Below are 17,401 nucleotides of genomic sequence, written 5' to 3'. Positions count from 1 at the left end.
CGTCGCAAAATCCCTTCGGTGAAACGGTATAGAATAAAGCAAGTCGCTTGTACTAATTTTTCTTTGTTTATTAATAAAAGGGCACAAAATCAATAAAGTACAGTGAACACTGAGCTATGAAGCCTCAAGAATTAGGAAAAATTCCTTAATTTCACCTGCAATGGCGAACCTACGGCACACGTGCCACAGGTGGCACGCAGACCCCTCCCTGTGGGCACGTGTGCTGTCGCCAGCTTCTCTTCTGGTTTCGCGGGTGCCAGAGCGCCAGAAAACAGCCTGAAAACGCCCCCAAAAACGCCCAAAAAAGAGGGTGGTTTTGGGCCGCTTTTCAGGCTGGTTTTCAGTCATTTTTCCTCGCGGGTGCCAGAGTGGCCAGCTGGTGTTTGCGGGCACCAGAATGCCAGAAAACGGCCTGAAAACGCCCAAAAAATAAGGCTTTTTTGGGCCGTTTTTGGGTTGTTTTTCTTCGCGGGTGCCAGAGTGGATAACTTGTCTTTGCAGGCACCGGAGCACCGAAAAACGGCCTGAAAACTACCCCCAAAACAGCCCCCAAAACAGCCTGATAACGGCCAAAACCAGCCAAAAAACACACATGTGCGCGCCGGCCAACTGGTTTTCGGGTTTCCAGTGCTCCGGCACGTGTGCGCGCGCACATGCACATGCGTTCCAGTTTGGGCGCTCGGTGCCGAAAAGGTTTGCCATCATGGACTTAGACCAAGCCAAGGCCAAAAACACTAGACACCTCCACCATCAACAGGCACGGGAAGATAAATGACATCTACACACCACTCAAAAGAGAAGATCAGAACTCCAAAAACGAAAGAGAGCGACCAGAAGATTTCTTCGCCAACAAATCGACACCCAGATATTAATCCCAAGATTAAGGCTAGACCAACAATCAAGAAGGTACACAACTACCAACTCAGACAAACCACAAACAGCCGCCGAATCAAGGAACTCTCACCAACACTGAGAGCCACTGTACATAAACAGGGAGCAGCTCCTACTCCCTTCTAGCACTGATGATGTTACCTAGTTAGGTCATGAAATGTCTGCAAGAAAACCACCAACCTCAGAAAGCACCAAGGACCCCACAGTCCTCTTCTTCTTCTTCCTCCCTCCTCCACTCCATAAACCTGCCTCCCTCTTAGCACTGATATTGTTACCTACTTCGATAATGAAACGTCTGCAAGAAAACAACTAAGGACCCTTCATTCTTCTTCCTCCTCCTCCTCCTCCCTTCTAGCACTGATGATGTTACCTAGTTGGGTCATGAAATGTCTGCAAGAAAACCACCAAGCTCAGAGGATGCCAATCTTCCTCCTCCTCCTCCTCCTCCTCCTCCTCCCTCTCTCCACAAACCCCACTCCCTTCTAGCCCTGATGAAGTTACCTAGTCAGATAAAAAAGGTCTGCCGGAAAACCGCCAAGTTCAGAGAGCACCAAGGACTCCAGGGCTAACGTTCCCTCGTTAACGAGATCCCTAATTACGTGGTTCCATCGTCCAGGAACAACCAAAGAGAAAACCATACCCCCAGTAAGACTGACAGGGCAAACGAAACCTCCTTGCTTTCTCGAACTCAGCACGTTACCTCGTCTCCATAGCAAACCGTTGGTTCATTTAATCACCATGATGTTCACTTTATGACCGTCTGTAAAATGTGGCTTGGCCACATGGGTTGACAACAGAATTATAGCCATCACAATTTACGACCGTGATGGGCAGATTCCTTTATGGTCGTAACTCAGGGACTAGCCATATTTCTGAGAATCAAGAGTTGTGAGGCTGGGTAGGCTGGTATATAAATACGTACAGATAGTCCTTGACTTACAACCGTTCGTTTAGTGACCGTTAGGAGTTACAACAGCACTGAGAAAAATTGACTTACGGCCCTTTTTCACACCTACGACCGTTGCAGCATCCCGGGGATCAGGTGATCAAAATTCAGTTGCTTGGCAACTGACTCATAGATATGTCGGTTGAAGTGTCCAGGGGTCCCGTGATCCCCTTCTGCGACCGTCAGAGAAGCCAAGTCAATGGGGGAAGCCCGATTCACTTAGAAGCCGTGGGACTAACTTAAAAATTGCTGTGATTCACTTAACAACGATGGCAAGGAAGGTCGTAAAATGGGGCACAACTCACCGAACCTTTTTTTTTTAACCTTTAGCAACATAAATTCTGGGATCAGCTGTGGTAATCATTTATGTAATCACATAATATAAGTCACTAGACAAGTGATGGCTAACCTTTTTGCCATCGCGTGCCAAAAATGGGTGGACCGCCGGGGGGGGGTGTCACGCACGCGCGTGCCCACACCCATGATTCTATATGCCCCGCCCCTGAAGCATGTGCACGATCCCCCTGTGCTCCTCCCACTTTTGGCACGCGATGGTATGGTGGGCCCGGTAGGCCTGTTTTTTGCTCTCCCCAGGCTCCAGAGCCTCTCTAGAGGCCGGAAACACCCATTTGCCGACTTCCGGTCCCCTCCGGAGGCAGGAAACAGCCTGTTTCCCTACTTCCGGGTGGCCCAGAAGGCCCAAAAATCAGCTGGCTGGCACGCACATGTGTGCCACAGCTGAGCTCGTGTGCCCACCGATATGGCTCCGTGTGCCACCTGTGCCATACGTTCGCCATCACGGCACTAGACCATATTGATTAACCGCTGGTCCCTGGGCATGGCGGACACCTGGATGTTCTGGCTTGGAACAATTCCGTGTCAACAAAACCTGCACCATTGGAATAGATGCCAAGAGTTTGCGGGTCCGCCCTTAAGAAATTGTGTTTCCGTTTGCAGATCCAAAGTGCCTTGCAATCCTTCCTGGAGGTTGTCAGCAAAATGCCTCAGTTCAAGGACGCAGGTAAAACATGCACCTACCTGTCCCAGTGTCAGGGTTCCAAGCAGGGGTGAAATCCAGCAGGTTCTGACAGGTTCTGACGAACCGGTAGCGGAAATTTTGAGCAGTTCGGAGAACTGGCAAATACCACCTCTGGCTGGCCCCAGAGTGGGGTGGGAATGGGGATTTTGCAGTATCCTTCCCCTGCCACACCCACCAAGCCACACCCACTAAGCCACACCACACCCACCAAGCCATGCCCACCAAGCCACGCCCACAGAACCGGTAGTAAAAAAAAGTCTCTTCTTAAAATCCTCCAGTGATGGAGCTCCCACAACTTCTGGAGGCAAGTCGTTCCACTGATTAATTGTTAAGAAATTCCTCCTTAATTCCAGGTTGCTTCTCTCCTTGAATAGCTTCCATCCATCGATTCCTGTCCTGCCCTCCGGTGCTTTGGAGAATAGGTTGACCCCCTCCTCTCTGTGGCAGCCCCTCAAACATTGGAATACTGTATTGACAGAGTTGGAAGGGACCTTGTAGGTCATCTAGTCCAACCCCCTGCCCAAACAGGAAGCCCTACACCATTTCTGACCGATGGCAGTCCAGTCTCTTCTTGAAAGCCTCCAGGGATGAAGCTCCCACAACTTCTGTTCCATGGGTTGATTGTTCTCACTGTCAGGAAATTCCTCCTTATTTCCAGGTTGAATCTCTCCTTGGTCAGTTTCCATCCATTGTTCCTTGTCTGGCCTTCGGGTGCTTTGGAGAATAGCTTGACCCCCTTCCTCCTCTCTGGGGCAGCCCCTCAAATATTGGAAGATGCTCTCCTGTCTCCCCTGGTCCTTCTCTTCACTAGACTAGCCGTGTCTTCTGTCCATCTATGGTTCATTCAGATGTCTTTCTTTCTTTCTTTCTTTCTTTCTTTCTTTCTTTCTTTCTTTCTTTCTTTTCTTTCTTTCTTTCTCTCTCTCTTTCCCTCCTTCCTTCCTTCCTTTTGCTTTGGAAAATAGCTTGACCCCCTTCCTCCTCTCTGGGGCAGCCCCTCAAATATTGGAAGATGCTCTCCTGTCTCCCCTGGTCCTTCTCTTCCCTAGACTAGCCATGTCTTCTGTCCATCTATGGTTCATTCAGATGTCTTTCTTTCTTTCTTTCTTTCTTTCTCTCTCTCTTTCTTTCTTTCTTTCTCTCTCTCTCTCTCTCTCTCTCTCTCTTTCCCTCCCTTCCACCTTCCTTCCCTCCCTCCCTCCCTCCTTCCTTCCTTCCTTCCTTTTGCTTTGGAAAATAGCTTGACCCCCTTCCTCCTCTCTAGGGCAGCCCCTCCAATATTGGAAGATGCTCTCCTGTCTCCCCTGGTCCTTCTCTTCCCTAGACTAGCCAGGCCCAGTTCCTGCAACCGTTCATCGTATGTTTTAGCCTCCAGTCCCCTCATCATCCTGGTTGCTCTTCTCTGCACTTTTTCTAGAGTCTCCACATCCTGGATGCTCCATCACTGGAGGCTTTCAAAAATAGGACTGGGATGGTATAAAGCCTCCTGCTCAAGTTAGGTTTTTTTTTTAAAATTTGATTTATATGCCGCCCTTCTCCAGAGACTCAGGGCGGCTTACAATGCATTAAGCAATAGCCTTCATCCTTTTGTATATTTATACAAAGTCAGCTTATTGCCCCCACAAACTGGGTCCTCAATTTACCTGCCTTAGAAAGGATGGAAGGCTGTGTCAGGTGAGATCTCACTGAAGGTGAGATTCGAACCTGCAGTAATTGCAGGCAGCTGGTCTTAATCACAATGCTTTTAGTCTGCTGAGCTATCCAGGCTGGACTAGAAGACCTCTGAGGTCCCTTCCATCCAGCCCTAGGAATCTATCTTGTCTGCTCCCAATTCCTGTGTTCTTAATCTCCCACTACCGTCTCCCCACCTCCCTCCATCCCCCGATCGTCCTCCCTCTGGGGGGCTTCCAGCTGTGCGGGATCAGCTCCCACCCACCCACCCTGGGCTAGGATTAGGAGGCCATGTTGACCCAAATGCCAAAGACGTCATCCGTTCTCGCGCCATCATGCCTCTGCCGCCCATCTTGAAAAAATGAACAGGAGACAAACGAAGCCCCCGTCCTTTCTGCTTCGTTCTGCCATGTTGGGAATCTGCCCATCCGGGGAATAGTAGGCAAAATGGAGCTCTTACTCCATGTTGTATCCCAGGCTTTGGACTCTCCTATTCTGGTCCCCAAAGGGTCATCGGCTCGTCTTCCTTGGCCAGGAGCCAACACCTAGATAAGCCCCAAGGTTAAAACTAGACTAACCATCGGGCAGGGAACGATACGCCAATCAAGGAACTACCAGCTCAGCCAATCAATCAAAGGGTAAACCACAGCCGAATTAAGGAGCCACCAAAAATACTACTACCTAACTGACAGGGCAAGCCACTGGTACATACACAAAGAGCAAACCCCACACCCCCTTCTGGCACTGATGATGTTGCCTAGCTGGGTCATGAAACGTCTACAAAGAAACAATCAAGCTCAGAGAGCATCAAGGACAACCCCCCCCCCAAGGGCTGCTGCTGCTCTTCCTCCCCCCCCCCCATCTTTCTTTTCAACCCATCCTTCTAGCACTGATGATGTTACCTAGTTGGGTCATGAAACATCTGCAAGAAAAGCTCCAGGCTAAGAGAGCAGCAAGGACCCCACAGTTCAACCCTGAGCTACAAATATTCTCCTTTATTGGTTTCTATCTCCCTCCCTCCCTCCCTCCCTCTCTTTCTCTCTCTCTCTCTCTCTCTGTTTCATTATCTATATGTTGGTCTTTCTTTCTTTCTTTCTTTCTTTCCTTCCTTCCTTCCTTCCTTCCTTCCTTCCTTCCTTCCTTCATTCCATCTTTCTTTCCTTCATTCCATCTTTCTTTCTTCCTTCCTTCCTTTCTTCCTTCCTCCCTTCCTTTCTTTCCTTCATTCCATCTTCCTTCCTTTCCTTCCTTTCCTTCCTTTCCTTCCTTTCCTTCCTTTCCTTCCTTCCTTCCTTCCCTTCCTTCCTTCCTTTTGTCCTTTCCTTCCTTCCTTCCTTTCCTTCCTTCCCTTCCTTCTTTCCTTCTTTCCTTCCTTCCCTTCCTTCCTTCCTTCCCTTCCTTCCTTCCTTTCATCCTTCCTTCCTTCCTTCCTTCCTTCCTTCCTTCCTTCCTTCCTTCCTTCCTTCCTTCCTTTCTTTCTTTCCTTCATTCCAGCTTCCTTCCTTCCTTCCTTCCTTTCTTTCTAAATCTAAACAGCAAACAATGCCCCAATCAAGACACCCTCAAGTCAGACCAACAATCAAATAGCCCTTAGGGATCCTTTTGCCTTAAGCGTGCCCTGTGGGGTCCCCACTCACCTCTCTCCCCCCATTAGCAGAGGTGGGTCTCAGCAGGTTCTGACCAGTTCTGGAGAACCGATAGCGGAAATTATGAGTAGTTCGGAGAACCCGTAGTAAAAATTCTGACTGGCCCCGCCCACATCTATTCTCTGCCTCTCGAGTCCCAGCTGATTGTGAGGAAACGGGGATTTTGCAGTAACCTTCCCCTGCAGTGGGGAGGGAATGGGGATTTTACAGTATCCTTCCCCTGGAATGGGGAGGGAATGGGGATTTTACAGTATCCTTCCCCCAGGAGAGGGGAGGGAATGGGGATTTTACAGTATCCTTCCCCTGGAGTGTGGAGGGAATGGGGATTTTACAGTATCCTTCCCCTGGAGTGGGGAGGGAATGGAGATTTTACAGTATCCTTCCCCCAGGAGTGGGGAGGGAAAGGGGATTTTACAGTATCCTTCCCCCAGGAGAGGGGAGGGAATGGAGATTTTACAGTATCCTTCCCCTGCCACGCCCACCAAGCCACATCCACCAAGCCATGCCACGCCCACCAACCACACCCACAGAACCGGTAGTAAAAAAATTTGAAACCCACCCCTGCCCATTAGGGTCCTCAGAACCCCCTCCCGGCCAAGGCTTTCACTGCCCCTCCCGGACACCAAGTTCTTTCTCCTCCGTGCAGACATCTACGCCAGGCCGCTGGAAGCCGTGGCACCACTGGACTTGAAGGTGAACGAAGAGGAATTCACAGAGGTGAGGAGGAGGAGGAGTAACTTTCCCCCGACCCCCCCACAACCCGGAGGGATGGTGGGCTTGCTGGGACCCTCTCCCCTCTGCAAAGAATCAGGAGGATGCAGGAATGGGAAATGCCTAAACATCCCTTTTACAGAGTTCCTTGCAGGATCATCTATGGCAGGGGGGGTCAAACTCCATTTCATTGAGGGCCGCAACAGGGTTGTGTTTGACCTCGGTGGGTGGGGGCAGCATGATGTCATTCGTGTTGGGGGGGGAGCTGTGATTGCCCAAGCACTCTGCCAGCTAAAACAGAGCTCGGAAGGGCTGCGGGCGGCCTTCGCAAGCTCCGTTTTCACTGGCAGAGGCACTGCAAGTAGGTCCTTTGCTATTTTCCTCCCTCCCTCCCTCCCTCCCTCCTCCCTCCTTCCTTCCTTCCTTCCTCCCTCCTTCCTTCCTTCCTTCCTCCTTCCTTCCTCCCTCCCTCTCTCCTTCCTTCCTTCCTCCCTCCCTCCCTCCTTCCTCCCTCCCTCCCTCCCTCCCTCCCTCCTTCCTTCCTCCCTCCCTCCCTCCCTCCTTCCTTCCTCCCTCCCTCCTCCCTCCCTCCCTCTCTCCTTCCTTCCTTCCTCCCTCCCTCCCTCCCTCCTTCCTCCCTCCCTCCCTCCCTCCCTCCCTCCCTCCCTCCCTCCCTCCTTCCTTCCTTCCTCCCTCCCTCCCTCCCTCCTTCCTTCCTCCCTCCCTCCCTCCTTCCTTCCTTCCTTCCTCCCTCCCTCCCTCCCTCCTTCCTCCCTCCCTCCCTCCCTCCCTCCTTCCATCCTCCCTCCCTCCCTCCCTCCTTCCTTCCTCCGTCCCTCCCTCCTTCCTCCCTCCCTCCCTCCCTCCTTCCTTCCTTCCTCCCTCCCTCCCTCCCTCCCTCCCTCCTTCCTTCCTCCCTCCCTCCCTCCCTCCTTCCTTCCTCCCTCCCTCCCTCCCTCCTTCCTTCCTCCGTCCCTCCCTCCTTCCTCCCTCCCTCCCTCCCTCCCTCCTTCCTTCCTTCCTCCCTCCCTCCCTCCCTACTTCCTTCCTTCCTCCCTCCCTCCCTCCCTCCCTCCTTCCTTCCTCCGTCCCTCCCTCCCTCCCTCCCTCCCTCCTTCCTTCCTTCCTTCCTCCCTCCCTCCCTCCTTCCTTCCTCCATCCCTTCCTCCGTCCCTCCCTCCTTCCTTCCTCCGTCCCTCCCTCCTTCCTTCCTTCCTTCCTTCCTCCTCTCCTGGCAAATCCTGGCACAAAAGGTTGTACAGTAGTGGGGGCGGGGCGACTCATTGACCACCTGCCTCATATAGCGGCAGAAATTCAGTTCCCCTTTGCGGTCGTAAGTCGAGGATTCCCTTCACGTGGCGTCCTGAATCCCTTGGGAGAATATGAATCTAGCAGTAGTAACGGAAAGCCGGGACAAAGTGAATTAACAGAGGAGCAAAATGTAATATGTATTTTCCTCCATTTTTCCTCTTTCCCCAGTATCTCCTTTCTTACGTCAAAAATTTCACCAGTGACCTGTTCCAGGAGCTGCTGAAGCATTTGCTCCAATGTTCTCACGATGCCCGGAACGCCATCCGGCATGACATCTGGAGGCAGATGTTTGTCCAGCTGTTCTTCGATTGTGAATACGGGCAGGTAGGGCCAACAAGCCTTTCTTCTCCTTTGGCACAAGCAAGGATCTCGCCCCCATCTCCTGCTTGAGCAGGAGGCTGGACTAGAAGACCTCCAAGGTGCCCTCCAGAATCTCTTCTGATTCTGCTAAGTCAATATTCTCCAAGCAGGCCCGTGCCAGGTGTTGCCCAAAGCCCTTTCATTACATCATCACCCAGCAAGAGTCAACCAAGCCTGGGACACAGACAACCTACAAAGTTACCCCTGCACGGCCCCATGGGAGTCTGACAACCAATCAGAATACAAGCTCAAATTCAAAGCCCAACAGAGGGTATAAATCTATCTATCTCTGTCACCCATGTGCCTTTTTTTGCCCAGGACCCCAAAACCACATGGTCCTGTCCATCATTAAACCATCTTTTCAAACAGTCTCCATGTTTCCAGGGTCTTTCTCCCCGCTTGGAACTGAACCCAGATGGACATTTCTTCCCACACATTCATGGACAATTTTCACACTTCCTGGGTTGCAACTTACCTCCCTCTCCTGTGCCCAGTTTTGCTCCGCGTCTTCCGGGACGCTCTGGCCTGAGGGATCTGCTCCTCCAAGCAGAGGGCAAACAGCTTTGGCGGGCAGCTGCAGCCCCACTTAAGCCAGCTGCTGTGCTCCTCGCTCCTGTGGCCTCCAGGGCCCCGTCGCCGGATCTCAGACAGACAAGACTTCTTCTGCCTGGAGGGCTCCCGGGTTTCAAATCTGCCTGTGAGATCCGTGGAGAGCCGCCTTGGTTTTGGGGGGCCCTGGGCCAGGGGCAGCCTCAGGAGAAGACTGCTTCCTGCCAGGTTTCCCAAAGGCCAACCGAGGCTACGGGTCTCCCTCCTGCCTGGGAGTGAGTCTCATTAGCCGGAGTTGGACTCTGCTGTGGCTCAATGCTGCTAGCTAAACCTTTGGGGGGATCCCCGTAAAGGCCTCCTTCCAGTGAGGGGCCCAGGAGACCAGCTTGGGGTCCGCGAAGAATGGGGGCTGCCTTCAGGGCCACTTCTCTGACTGGGAGCATAGCAGCTGCCCCTCCTGAGCCTCGGACCCTCCCTCTTCGGCCTTCTGCTTTCAAAGAGGATGACTGTCAGCGTCCCAGCACTGACATATATAAGGAGAGGAGAAGCTTGAACTTTTGCCTAATTAATTCCTTTGAAGATTCTGTCTCCTCGGAGATGGGAGGAGGGGGGGGACATTCCTGTGATCTGACGGAGAAGGGATGAGGAAAGTGGCTTGGAAGATAGCCAATGAGACGCAGAGAATTGGGGATCGGAAAGGGAGGGATTGGGGGGGGGCAAAGGTCAGTACTGACCGCGAAAGAGCCAGGGACAGATCCCTATGCTCAATAAAGAGAAAATTTCCTTAAAGTTCGGCAGTTTGGAAATTCCTTTATTTTGAGATAGCATCGAAACCTGACAATGACGGTGTTGGCCTGAGATAGAAGGGCAGGTGGGCCACGGGTTCCATGGGGCTTTTGCTCTCCATCGGTTTTTGATCCAGCAGTGGTGGCACGTTTCCAAGCAACCCCTTGGCGGCATCTTCAAAGGTCTGAAAAAGGGTGGGCTTTGGCATAGCACTGTTGGGGTGAGTGCCAGGATCGGCAGTTTCACTGTAGCAAACGTGTCGGGAGACGTCTCCCGGGAGAAGAGCTTGGGGGTCCAAGATGGCCTGGAGGCAGTAGAGGGCATAGTGGAGGGACCCACAGGTTTTGCCAGCATGTTCCTGCCCACCATGGTTTGATGTACCGGAGTTGCAACAAACTCATGAAAAGTTGACTTACTCTTGATGATGGTTCTTCTCTTCTTCTTCTAGATGGGACTCTTGGACAGGCTGAAGGTTTTGTCCATCCTGCAGAAGTTCTACCAATGCAGTTCGGACCTTGCCAAGGAGATTTATTGCAACCCAAAAAAATGTAAGCAGGTTGGCCAAGCCAAGGTGGCATACCATTAACAGATTTAACAGAGTTGGAAGGGACCTTGTAGGTCATCAAGTGAAACCCCCTGCCCAACCCTACACCCTTTCTGACAGAGGACAGTCCAGTCTCTTCTTGAAAGCCTCCAGGGATGAAGCTCCCACAACTTCTGAAGGCAACTTCTGTTCCATGGATTGTTCTCCCTGTCAGGAAATTCCTCCTTATTTCCAAGTTGAATCTCTCCTTGGTCAGTTTCCATCCATGATTCCTTGTCTGGCCTTCAGGTGCTTTGGAGAATAGCTTGACCCCCTTCCTCCTCTCTGGGGCAGCCCCTCAAATATTGGAAGATGCTCTCCTGTCTCCCCTGGTCCTTCTCTTCACTAGACCAGCCAGGCCCAATTCCTGCAACCGTTCATCGTATATTTTAGAGCCTCCAGTCCCCTCATCATCCTGGTTGCTCTTCTCTGCACTCTTTCCAGAGTCTCAACCCCTTTTGCTATAGTGTGGTGACCAAAACTGGATGCAGGACTCTAGGAGTGACCTTACTAAGGCTTTGTAAAGTGGTATTAGTACCTCCCTTGATCTTGATTGTATCCCTCTGTTCATGCATTTTAGGATTGCATGGGCTTTTTTGGCTGCCGCCACACACTGCTGGCTCATATTTAGCTGGTTGTCCACTAAGACTCCAAAATTCCTCTCACACTTACTGCTATTAAGCCTGGTTTCACCCAGTCTACATGTAACCTTCAGAACTTTTGTCTCTGTCGACCACTTTTTTTATTTTTTATTTTTTGTTGATTTGATTTATATGCCGCCCTTCTCTGGAGAGTCAGGGCGGCTTACAGTGAGTTAAGCAATAGCCTTCATACTTTTGTATATTTTATACAAAGTCAGCTTATTGCCCCCACAATCCGGGTCCCCATTTTACCTACCTTAGAAAGGATGGAAGGCTGAGTCAACCTTGAGCCTGGCGAGATTCGAACCTGCAGTAATTGCAGGCAGCTGGTCTTAATAACCAGCTTAATAACAGGGTGCCTTAGACCACTGTACTACCAAGGCTCTGAAGCCAACGTCCCCTGTGCTTCCTCTTTTTTAGGGCCAATAGTTGAACTGGATGACATAGACCTCACGGAGTTTTGGGGTGACCTGGAACCTGACGATGAAGAGGAACCCCCAGAGGACGTACCCAGCCCTGAGCGTACATTATCTGAGGAAGCCACCTTCCTCGTCACGGTCCTGAAAGACATCCTTTCGGATGAGAAAATAGCCCTCGGCACCAATGGAGAACCAGTGGTCAACGAGGTAGAAGAAGCTGGGTTGGAGAAGCAGGTCAGCCTAACAGAAGCTGGGACTCAAGACGTTCTTACAACGGCCACCCAAGACCAAGCAGAAGAACCTCAAGCGGAAATGCCAGCGGCTGAGCTGGAACCCCAAGGAGCAGAGGCTCCAGAGGAGGCCCTTCCAGAAGCCACCACGGAACCCACCTCTGAAGAAGTGGAGAGACCTGCTGGGGAAGAAGCTGCTCCAGAAGACCATCGGGACACACCCCTTCAGGCCATTTTGGAAGGAGAAGAAGCAGCTGAGGAAATCAGGCCACAAGTGGATGTCCTGGCTTCACCCTCCCAGGTTGCAGTCCGGGTGCAGGAGATCTTGGATGACAAGGAAACTGCAAAATCTCCCTTGGTGGAGAAGGACCTTGCTACAAAGGGAACGGAGGCAGAAGAGGCAGGTGGGCAGGAAAAGCCGGAAGAAATAACAGAACCTGGAACGGAGGCAGAAGAGGCAGGTGGGCAGGAAAAGCCAGAAGAGAAAGCAGAACCTGGAACGGAGGCAGGAGAGGCAGGTGGACAGGAAAAGCCAAAAGAGAAAGCAGAGCCAGATGTCCAAAGACCATCTGGCCCGAAGGACCAGGCTGCTGAAGGAAGAGATAAGCCACCAGGAACCGTAGTTACAAGTATGGCATGGGTTTTTTTTCTCTCCACACCATGGTTGGCTTTGTTAATGAACAGGATAACAGAGTTGGAAGGGATCTTGGAGGTCTTCTGCTCCAATCCCCTGCTCAAGGAGGAGGAGACCCTCTACCATTTCAGAAGGTTATCCAATCTCTTCTTAAAAGCCTCCAGTGTTGAAGCACCTGTAACTTCTGAAGGCAAGCCAGTCCATTGATTAACAGAATAACAGAGTTGGAAGGGACCTTGGAGATCTTCTTGGAGGCATTCTGGACAAATGATTGTCCGGTGTCTTCTTGAAAACTTCCAGTGATGGAGCAGAACTTCTCATGGCAAACCGTTCCATTGTTCTTAACCATGAGGAGATTTCTCCTCAATTCTAGGTTGCTTCTCTCCTTGGTTAAGTTACCTTCCGTTGCTTCTTGTCCTGCCTTGCTTAGCAGAATTCACCTTTTGTAAGTTAGCTGCGGGGACCTCCCCTAACTTGGGTGCAACAATGATGGCCAATCTAAGAGACTAGGATGAAGAGAGAACAATTAATCCATGGGACAGCTTGCTTCCCGGAACTGTGGCTGCTCCGTCACTTGAAGTCTTCAAGAATGGACAGCCATTTGCCCAGGATGCAATAGGTTCTCCTGCCTTGGGCAGGAGCTTGGATTTAGAAGACCTCCAAGGTCCCCTCCAGCCCAATGATGATTTCTAGCAGAGTAGCTTTCTCTGTCCAACTTTGTGACCTTCTAGTAGTTGGTCACCACACTATAGCAAAAGGGGTTGAGACTCTGGAAAGAGTGCAGAGAAGAGCAACCAGGATGATGAGGGGACTGGAGGCTCTAAAATATACGATGAACGGTTGCAGGAACTGGGCCTGGCTGGTCTAGTGAAGAGAAGGACCAGGGGAGACAGGAGAGCATCTTCCAATATTGGAGGGGCTGCCCCAGAGAGGAGGAAGGGGGTCAAGCTATTCTCCAAAGCACCTGAAGGCCGGACAAGGAATCATGGATGGAAACTGATCAAGGAGAGATTCAACCTAGAAATAAAGAGGAATTTTCTGACAGTGAGAAACAATCAACCCATGGAACAGAAGTTGCCTTCGGAAGTTGTGGGAGCTTCATCGCTGGAGGTTTTCAAGAAGAGACTGGACTGCCATCGGTCAGAAATGGTGTAGGGTCTCTTGCTTGAGTGAGGGGGTTGGACTAAATGACCTCCAAGGTCCCTTCCAACTCTGTCATTCTGTAAAAAAGATGTTGAGACTCTAGAAAAAGTGCAGAGAAGAGTAACCAGGATGATGAGGGGACTGGAGGCTAAAACATAGGATGAACGGTTGCAGGAACTGGGCCTGGCTGGTCTAGTGAAGAGAAGGACCAGGGGAGACAGGAGAGCATCTTCCGATATTTGAGGGGCTGCCCCAGAGAGGAGGAAGGGGGTCTATTAAGCTATTTTTCCAAAGCGCCCGAAGGCCAGACAAGGAATCATGGATGGAAACTGACCAAGGAGAGATTCCACCTGGAAATAAGGAGGAATTTCCTGACAGCCATACCACGCCCACCAAGCCACACCCACAGAACTGGTAGTAAAAAAAAATTGAATTTCACCACTGAATTAAAAATTGCCCCTCTTAAATCCTGCTGGTTGGGGGATTCTGGGTTAGGGTTAGGCTGGGTGGCATAAGGTATTCTGTTACATGTAGAGGAGTGAAGGACTCTTCCCGTAAAAGATCTCTGGACTCTCTCAATTAATGTCCGATAAGCAGTGCGGGTTCCAGGCAGACGAGCTGTATTCGAGAATTGGTCTAGCAAAGGTTTTGTGTGCCCTAGTTTGCAGTACAATATTACCGGAGAAGAAGCTACGCAAGATTAGGTTAACAACGCATAATGCCTTTTTGGCAATGCTGTTACAGTGAGCTCTGGCGCTTAGATTATTTGAGATGAGTACTCCAAGGTCCTTGACAGAGTGAGGGTCGTCTACGACGTAGAACTTTTAACTAGACCAGGCCGTAGACAAAGAACAGTTTTAATACCGGAGACCTTATATAGCCCCTCTTTTGCCAAGGAAAAATTTCTGATGCAGATGATTGAATGTATAAACATGCTTCGGGAATTATGCTCAAATGCGTTCTGAGGCTCCCTCTATTGGTCCTCCATAATTGCAACTTTCTAAGATTAATGGAGTTGATGTCCAAGGCTTTAAAAACTTGGATTTGGGGCGGGAAAACAAGATTTTCCAACCTTGGGAATTTACAGGAGTGTGGACTTCCACTGCCAGAATTCCATAGCAAACAAGACCATTGATGAGAATTCTGGGAGTGGAAGTCCTCCCCTCTTAAAGCATGGCTGGCTGGGGGATTCTGGGAGTGGAAGTCCTCCCCTCTTAAAGCATGGCTGGCTGGGGGATTCTGGGAGTGGAAGTCCTCCCCTCTTAAAGCATGGCTGGCTGGGGAATTCTGGGAGTGGAAGTCCTCCCCTCTTAAAGCATGGCTGGCTGGGGGATTCTGGGAGTGGAAGTCCTCCCCTCTTAAAGCATGCTGGCTGGGGGATTCTGGGAGTGGAAGTCCACCCCTCTTAAAGCATGGCTGGCTGGGGAATTCTGGGAGTGGAAGTCCATCCATCTTAAAGCATGGCTGGCTGGGGGATTCTGGGAGTGGAAGTCCATCCATCTTAAAGCATGGCTGGCTGGGGGATTCTGGGAGTGGAAGTCCATCCATCTTAAAGCATGGCTGGCTGGGGGATTCTGGGAGTGGAAGTCCAACCCTCTTAAAGCATGGCTGGCTGGGGAATTCTGGGAGTGGAAGCCCACCCCTCTTAAAGCATTGCTGGCTGGGGAATTCTGGGAGTGGAAGTCCAACCCTCTTAAAGCATGGCTGGCTGGGGAATTCTGGGAGTGGAAGCCCACCCCTCTTAAAGCATTGCTGGCTGGGGAATTCTGGGAGTGGAAGTCCATCCATCTTAAAGCATGGCTGGCTGGGGGATTCTGGGAGTGGAAGTCCCCCCCTCTTAAAGCATGGCTGGCTGGGGGATTCTGGGAGTGGAAGTCCATCCCTCTTAAAGCATGGCTGGCTGGGGGATTCTGGGAGTGGAAGTCCCCCCCTCTTAAAGCATGGCTGGCTGGGGGATTCTGGGAGTGGAAGTCCACCCCTCTTAAAGCATGGCTGGCTGGGGAATTCTGGGAGTGGAAGTCCACCCCTCTTAAAGCATAGCTGGCTGGGGGATTCTGGGAGTGGAAATCACCCCTCTTAAAGCATGGCTGGCTGGGGGATTCTGGGAGTGGAAGTCCCCCCCTCTTAAAGCATGGCTGGCTGGGGGATTCTGGGAGTGGAAGTCCATCCCTCTTAAAGCATGGCTGGCTGGGGGATTCTGGGAGTGGAAGTCCCCCCCTCTTAAAGCATGGCTGGCTGGGGGATTCTGGGAGTGGAAGTCCACCCCTCTTAAAGCATGGCTGGCTGGGGAATTCTGGGAGTGGAAGCCCACCCCTCTTAAAGCATTGCTGGCTGGGGAATTCTGGGAGTGGAAGTCCATCCATCTTAAAGCATGGCTGGCTGGGGGATTCTGGGAGTGGAAGTCCCCCCCTCTTAAAGCATGGCTGGCTGGGGGATTCTGGGAGTGGAAGTCCATCCCTCTTAAAGCATGGCTGGCTGGGGGATTCTGGGAGTGGAAGTCCCCCCCTCTTAAAGCATGGCTGGCTGGGGGATTCTGGGAGTGGAAGTCCACCCCTCTTAAAGCATGGCTGGCTGGGGAATTCTGGGAGTGGAAGTCCACCCCTCTTAAAGCATAGCTGGCTGGGGGATTCTGGGAGTGGAAATCACCCCTCTTAAAGCATGGCTGGCTGGGGGATTCTGGGAGTGGAAGTCCCCCCCTCTTAAAGCATGGCTGGCTGGGGGATTCTGGGAGTGGAAGTCCATCCCTCTTAAAGCATGGCTGGCTGGGGGATTCTGGGAGTGGAAATCACCCCTCTTAAAGCAGGCTGGCTGGGGAATTCTGGGAGTGGAAGTCCTCCCCTCTTAAAGCCTGTTGGCTGGGGAATTCTGGGAGTGGAAGTCCATCCCTCTGAAAGCATGGCTGGCTGGGGGATTCTGGGAGTGGAAGCCCTCCCCTCTTAAAGCAGGCTGGCTGGGGGATTCTGGGAGTGGAAATCACCCCTCTTAAAGCATGGCTGGCTGGGGGATTCTGGGAGTGGAAGTCCCCCCCTCTTAAAGCATGGCTGGCTGGGGGATTCTGGGAGTGGAAGTCCATCCCTCTTAAAGCATGGCTGGCTGGGGGATTCTGGGAGTGGAAGTCCCCCCCCTCTTAAAGCATGGCTGGCTGGGGGATTCTGGGAGTGGAAGTCCACCCCTCTTAAAGCATGGCTGGCTGGGGAATTCTGGGAGTGGAAGTCCACCCCTCTTAAAGCATGGCTGGCTGGGGGATTCTGGGAGTGGAAATCACCCCTCTTAAAGCATGGCTGGCTGGGGGATTCTGGGAGTGGAAGTCCCCCCCTCTTAAAGCATGGCTGGCTGGGGGATTCTGGGAGTGGAAGTCCATCCCTCTGAAAGCATGGCTGGCTGGGGGATTCTGGGAGTGGAAGTCCCCCCCTCTTAAAGCATGGCTGGCTGGGGGATTCTGGGAGTGGAAGTCCATCCCTCTTAAAGCAGGCTGGCTGGGGGATTCTGGGAGTGGAAATCACCCCTCTTAAAGCATGGCTGGCTGGGGGATTCTGGGAGTGGAAGTCCCCCCCTCTTAAAGCATGGCTGGCTGGGGGATTCTGGGAGTGGAAGTCCATCCCTCTGAAAGCAGGCTGGCTGGGGGATTCTGGGAGTGGAAATCACCCCTCTTAAAGCATGGCTGGCTGGGGGATTCTGGGAGTGGAAGTCCCCCCCTCTTAAAGCATGGCTGGCTGGGGGATTCTGGGAGTGGAAGTCCATCCCTCTTAAAGCATGGCTGGCTGGGGGATTCTGGGAGTGGAAATCACCCCTCTTAAAGCATGGCTGGCTGGGGGATTCTGGGAGTGGAAGTCCCCCCCTC

At 51.9% G+C, this 17,401-nt stretch overlaps 1 protein-coding gene across 1 annotated transcript in view; it reads left to right on the top strand.

Moving 5' to 3' along the window:
• Nucleotides 1-17,401, top strand: part of EFCAB5 (EF-hand calcium binding domain 5) — a 79,466-nt gene that overhangs the window by 28,072 nt on the left and 33,993 nt on the right. Inside the window, exons 4-8 of the mRNA XM_087890365.1 lie at nucleotides 2,795-2,858; nucleotides 6,840-6,910; nucleotides 8,384-8,539; nucleotides 10,359-10,458; nucleotides 11,555-12,412. Coding sequence (XP_087746491.1) covers nucleotides 2,795-2,858; nucleotides 6,840-6,910; nucleotides 8,384-8,539; nucleotides 10,359-10,458; nucleotides 11,555-12,412 — 1,249 coding nt within the window. The remainder of the gene's footprint in view (nucleotides 1-2,794; nucleotides 2,859-6,839; nucleotides 6,911-8,383; nucleotides 8,540-10,358; nucleotides 10,459-11,554; nucleotides 12,413-17,401) is intronic.

The sequence above is a fragment of the Pantherophis guttatus genome, chromosome 1 (assembly GCF_059756535.1).
Source record: "Pantherophis guttatus breed Tessera chromosome 1, ASM5975653v1, whole genome shotgun sequence".
Lineage (NCBI taxonomy): Eukaryota > Metazoa > Chordata > Lepidosauria > Squamata > Colubridae > Pantherophis > Pantherophis guttatus.
The sequence above is the reverse complement of the archived record's forward strand: the minus strand, read 5'-3'. Positions and strand labels throughout refer to the sequence as shown.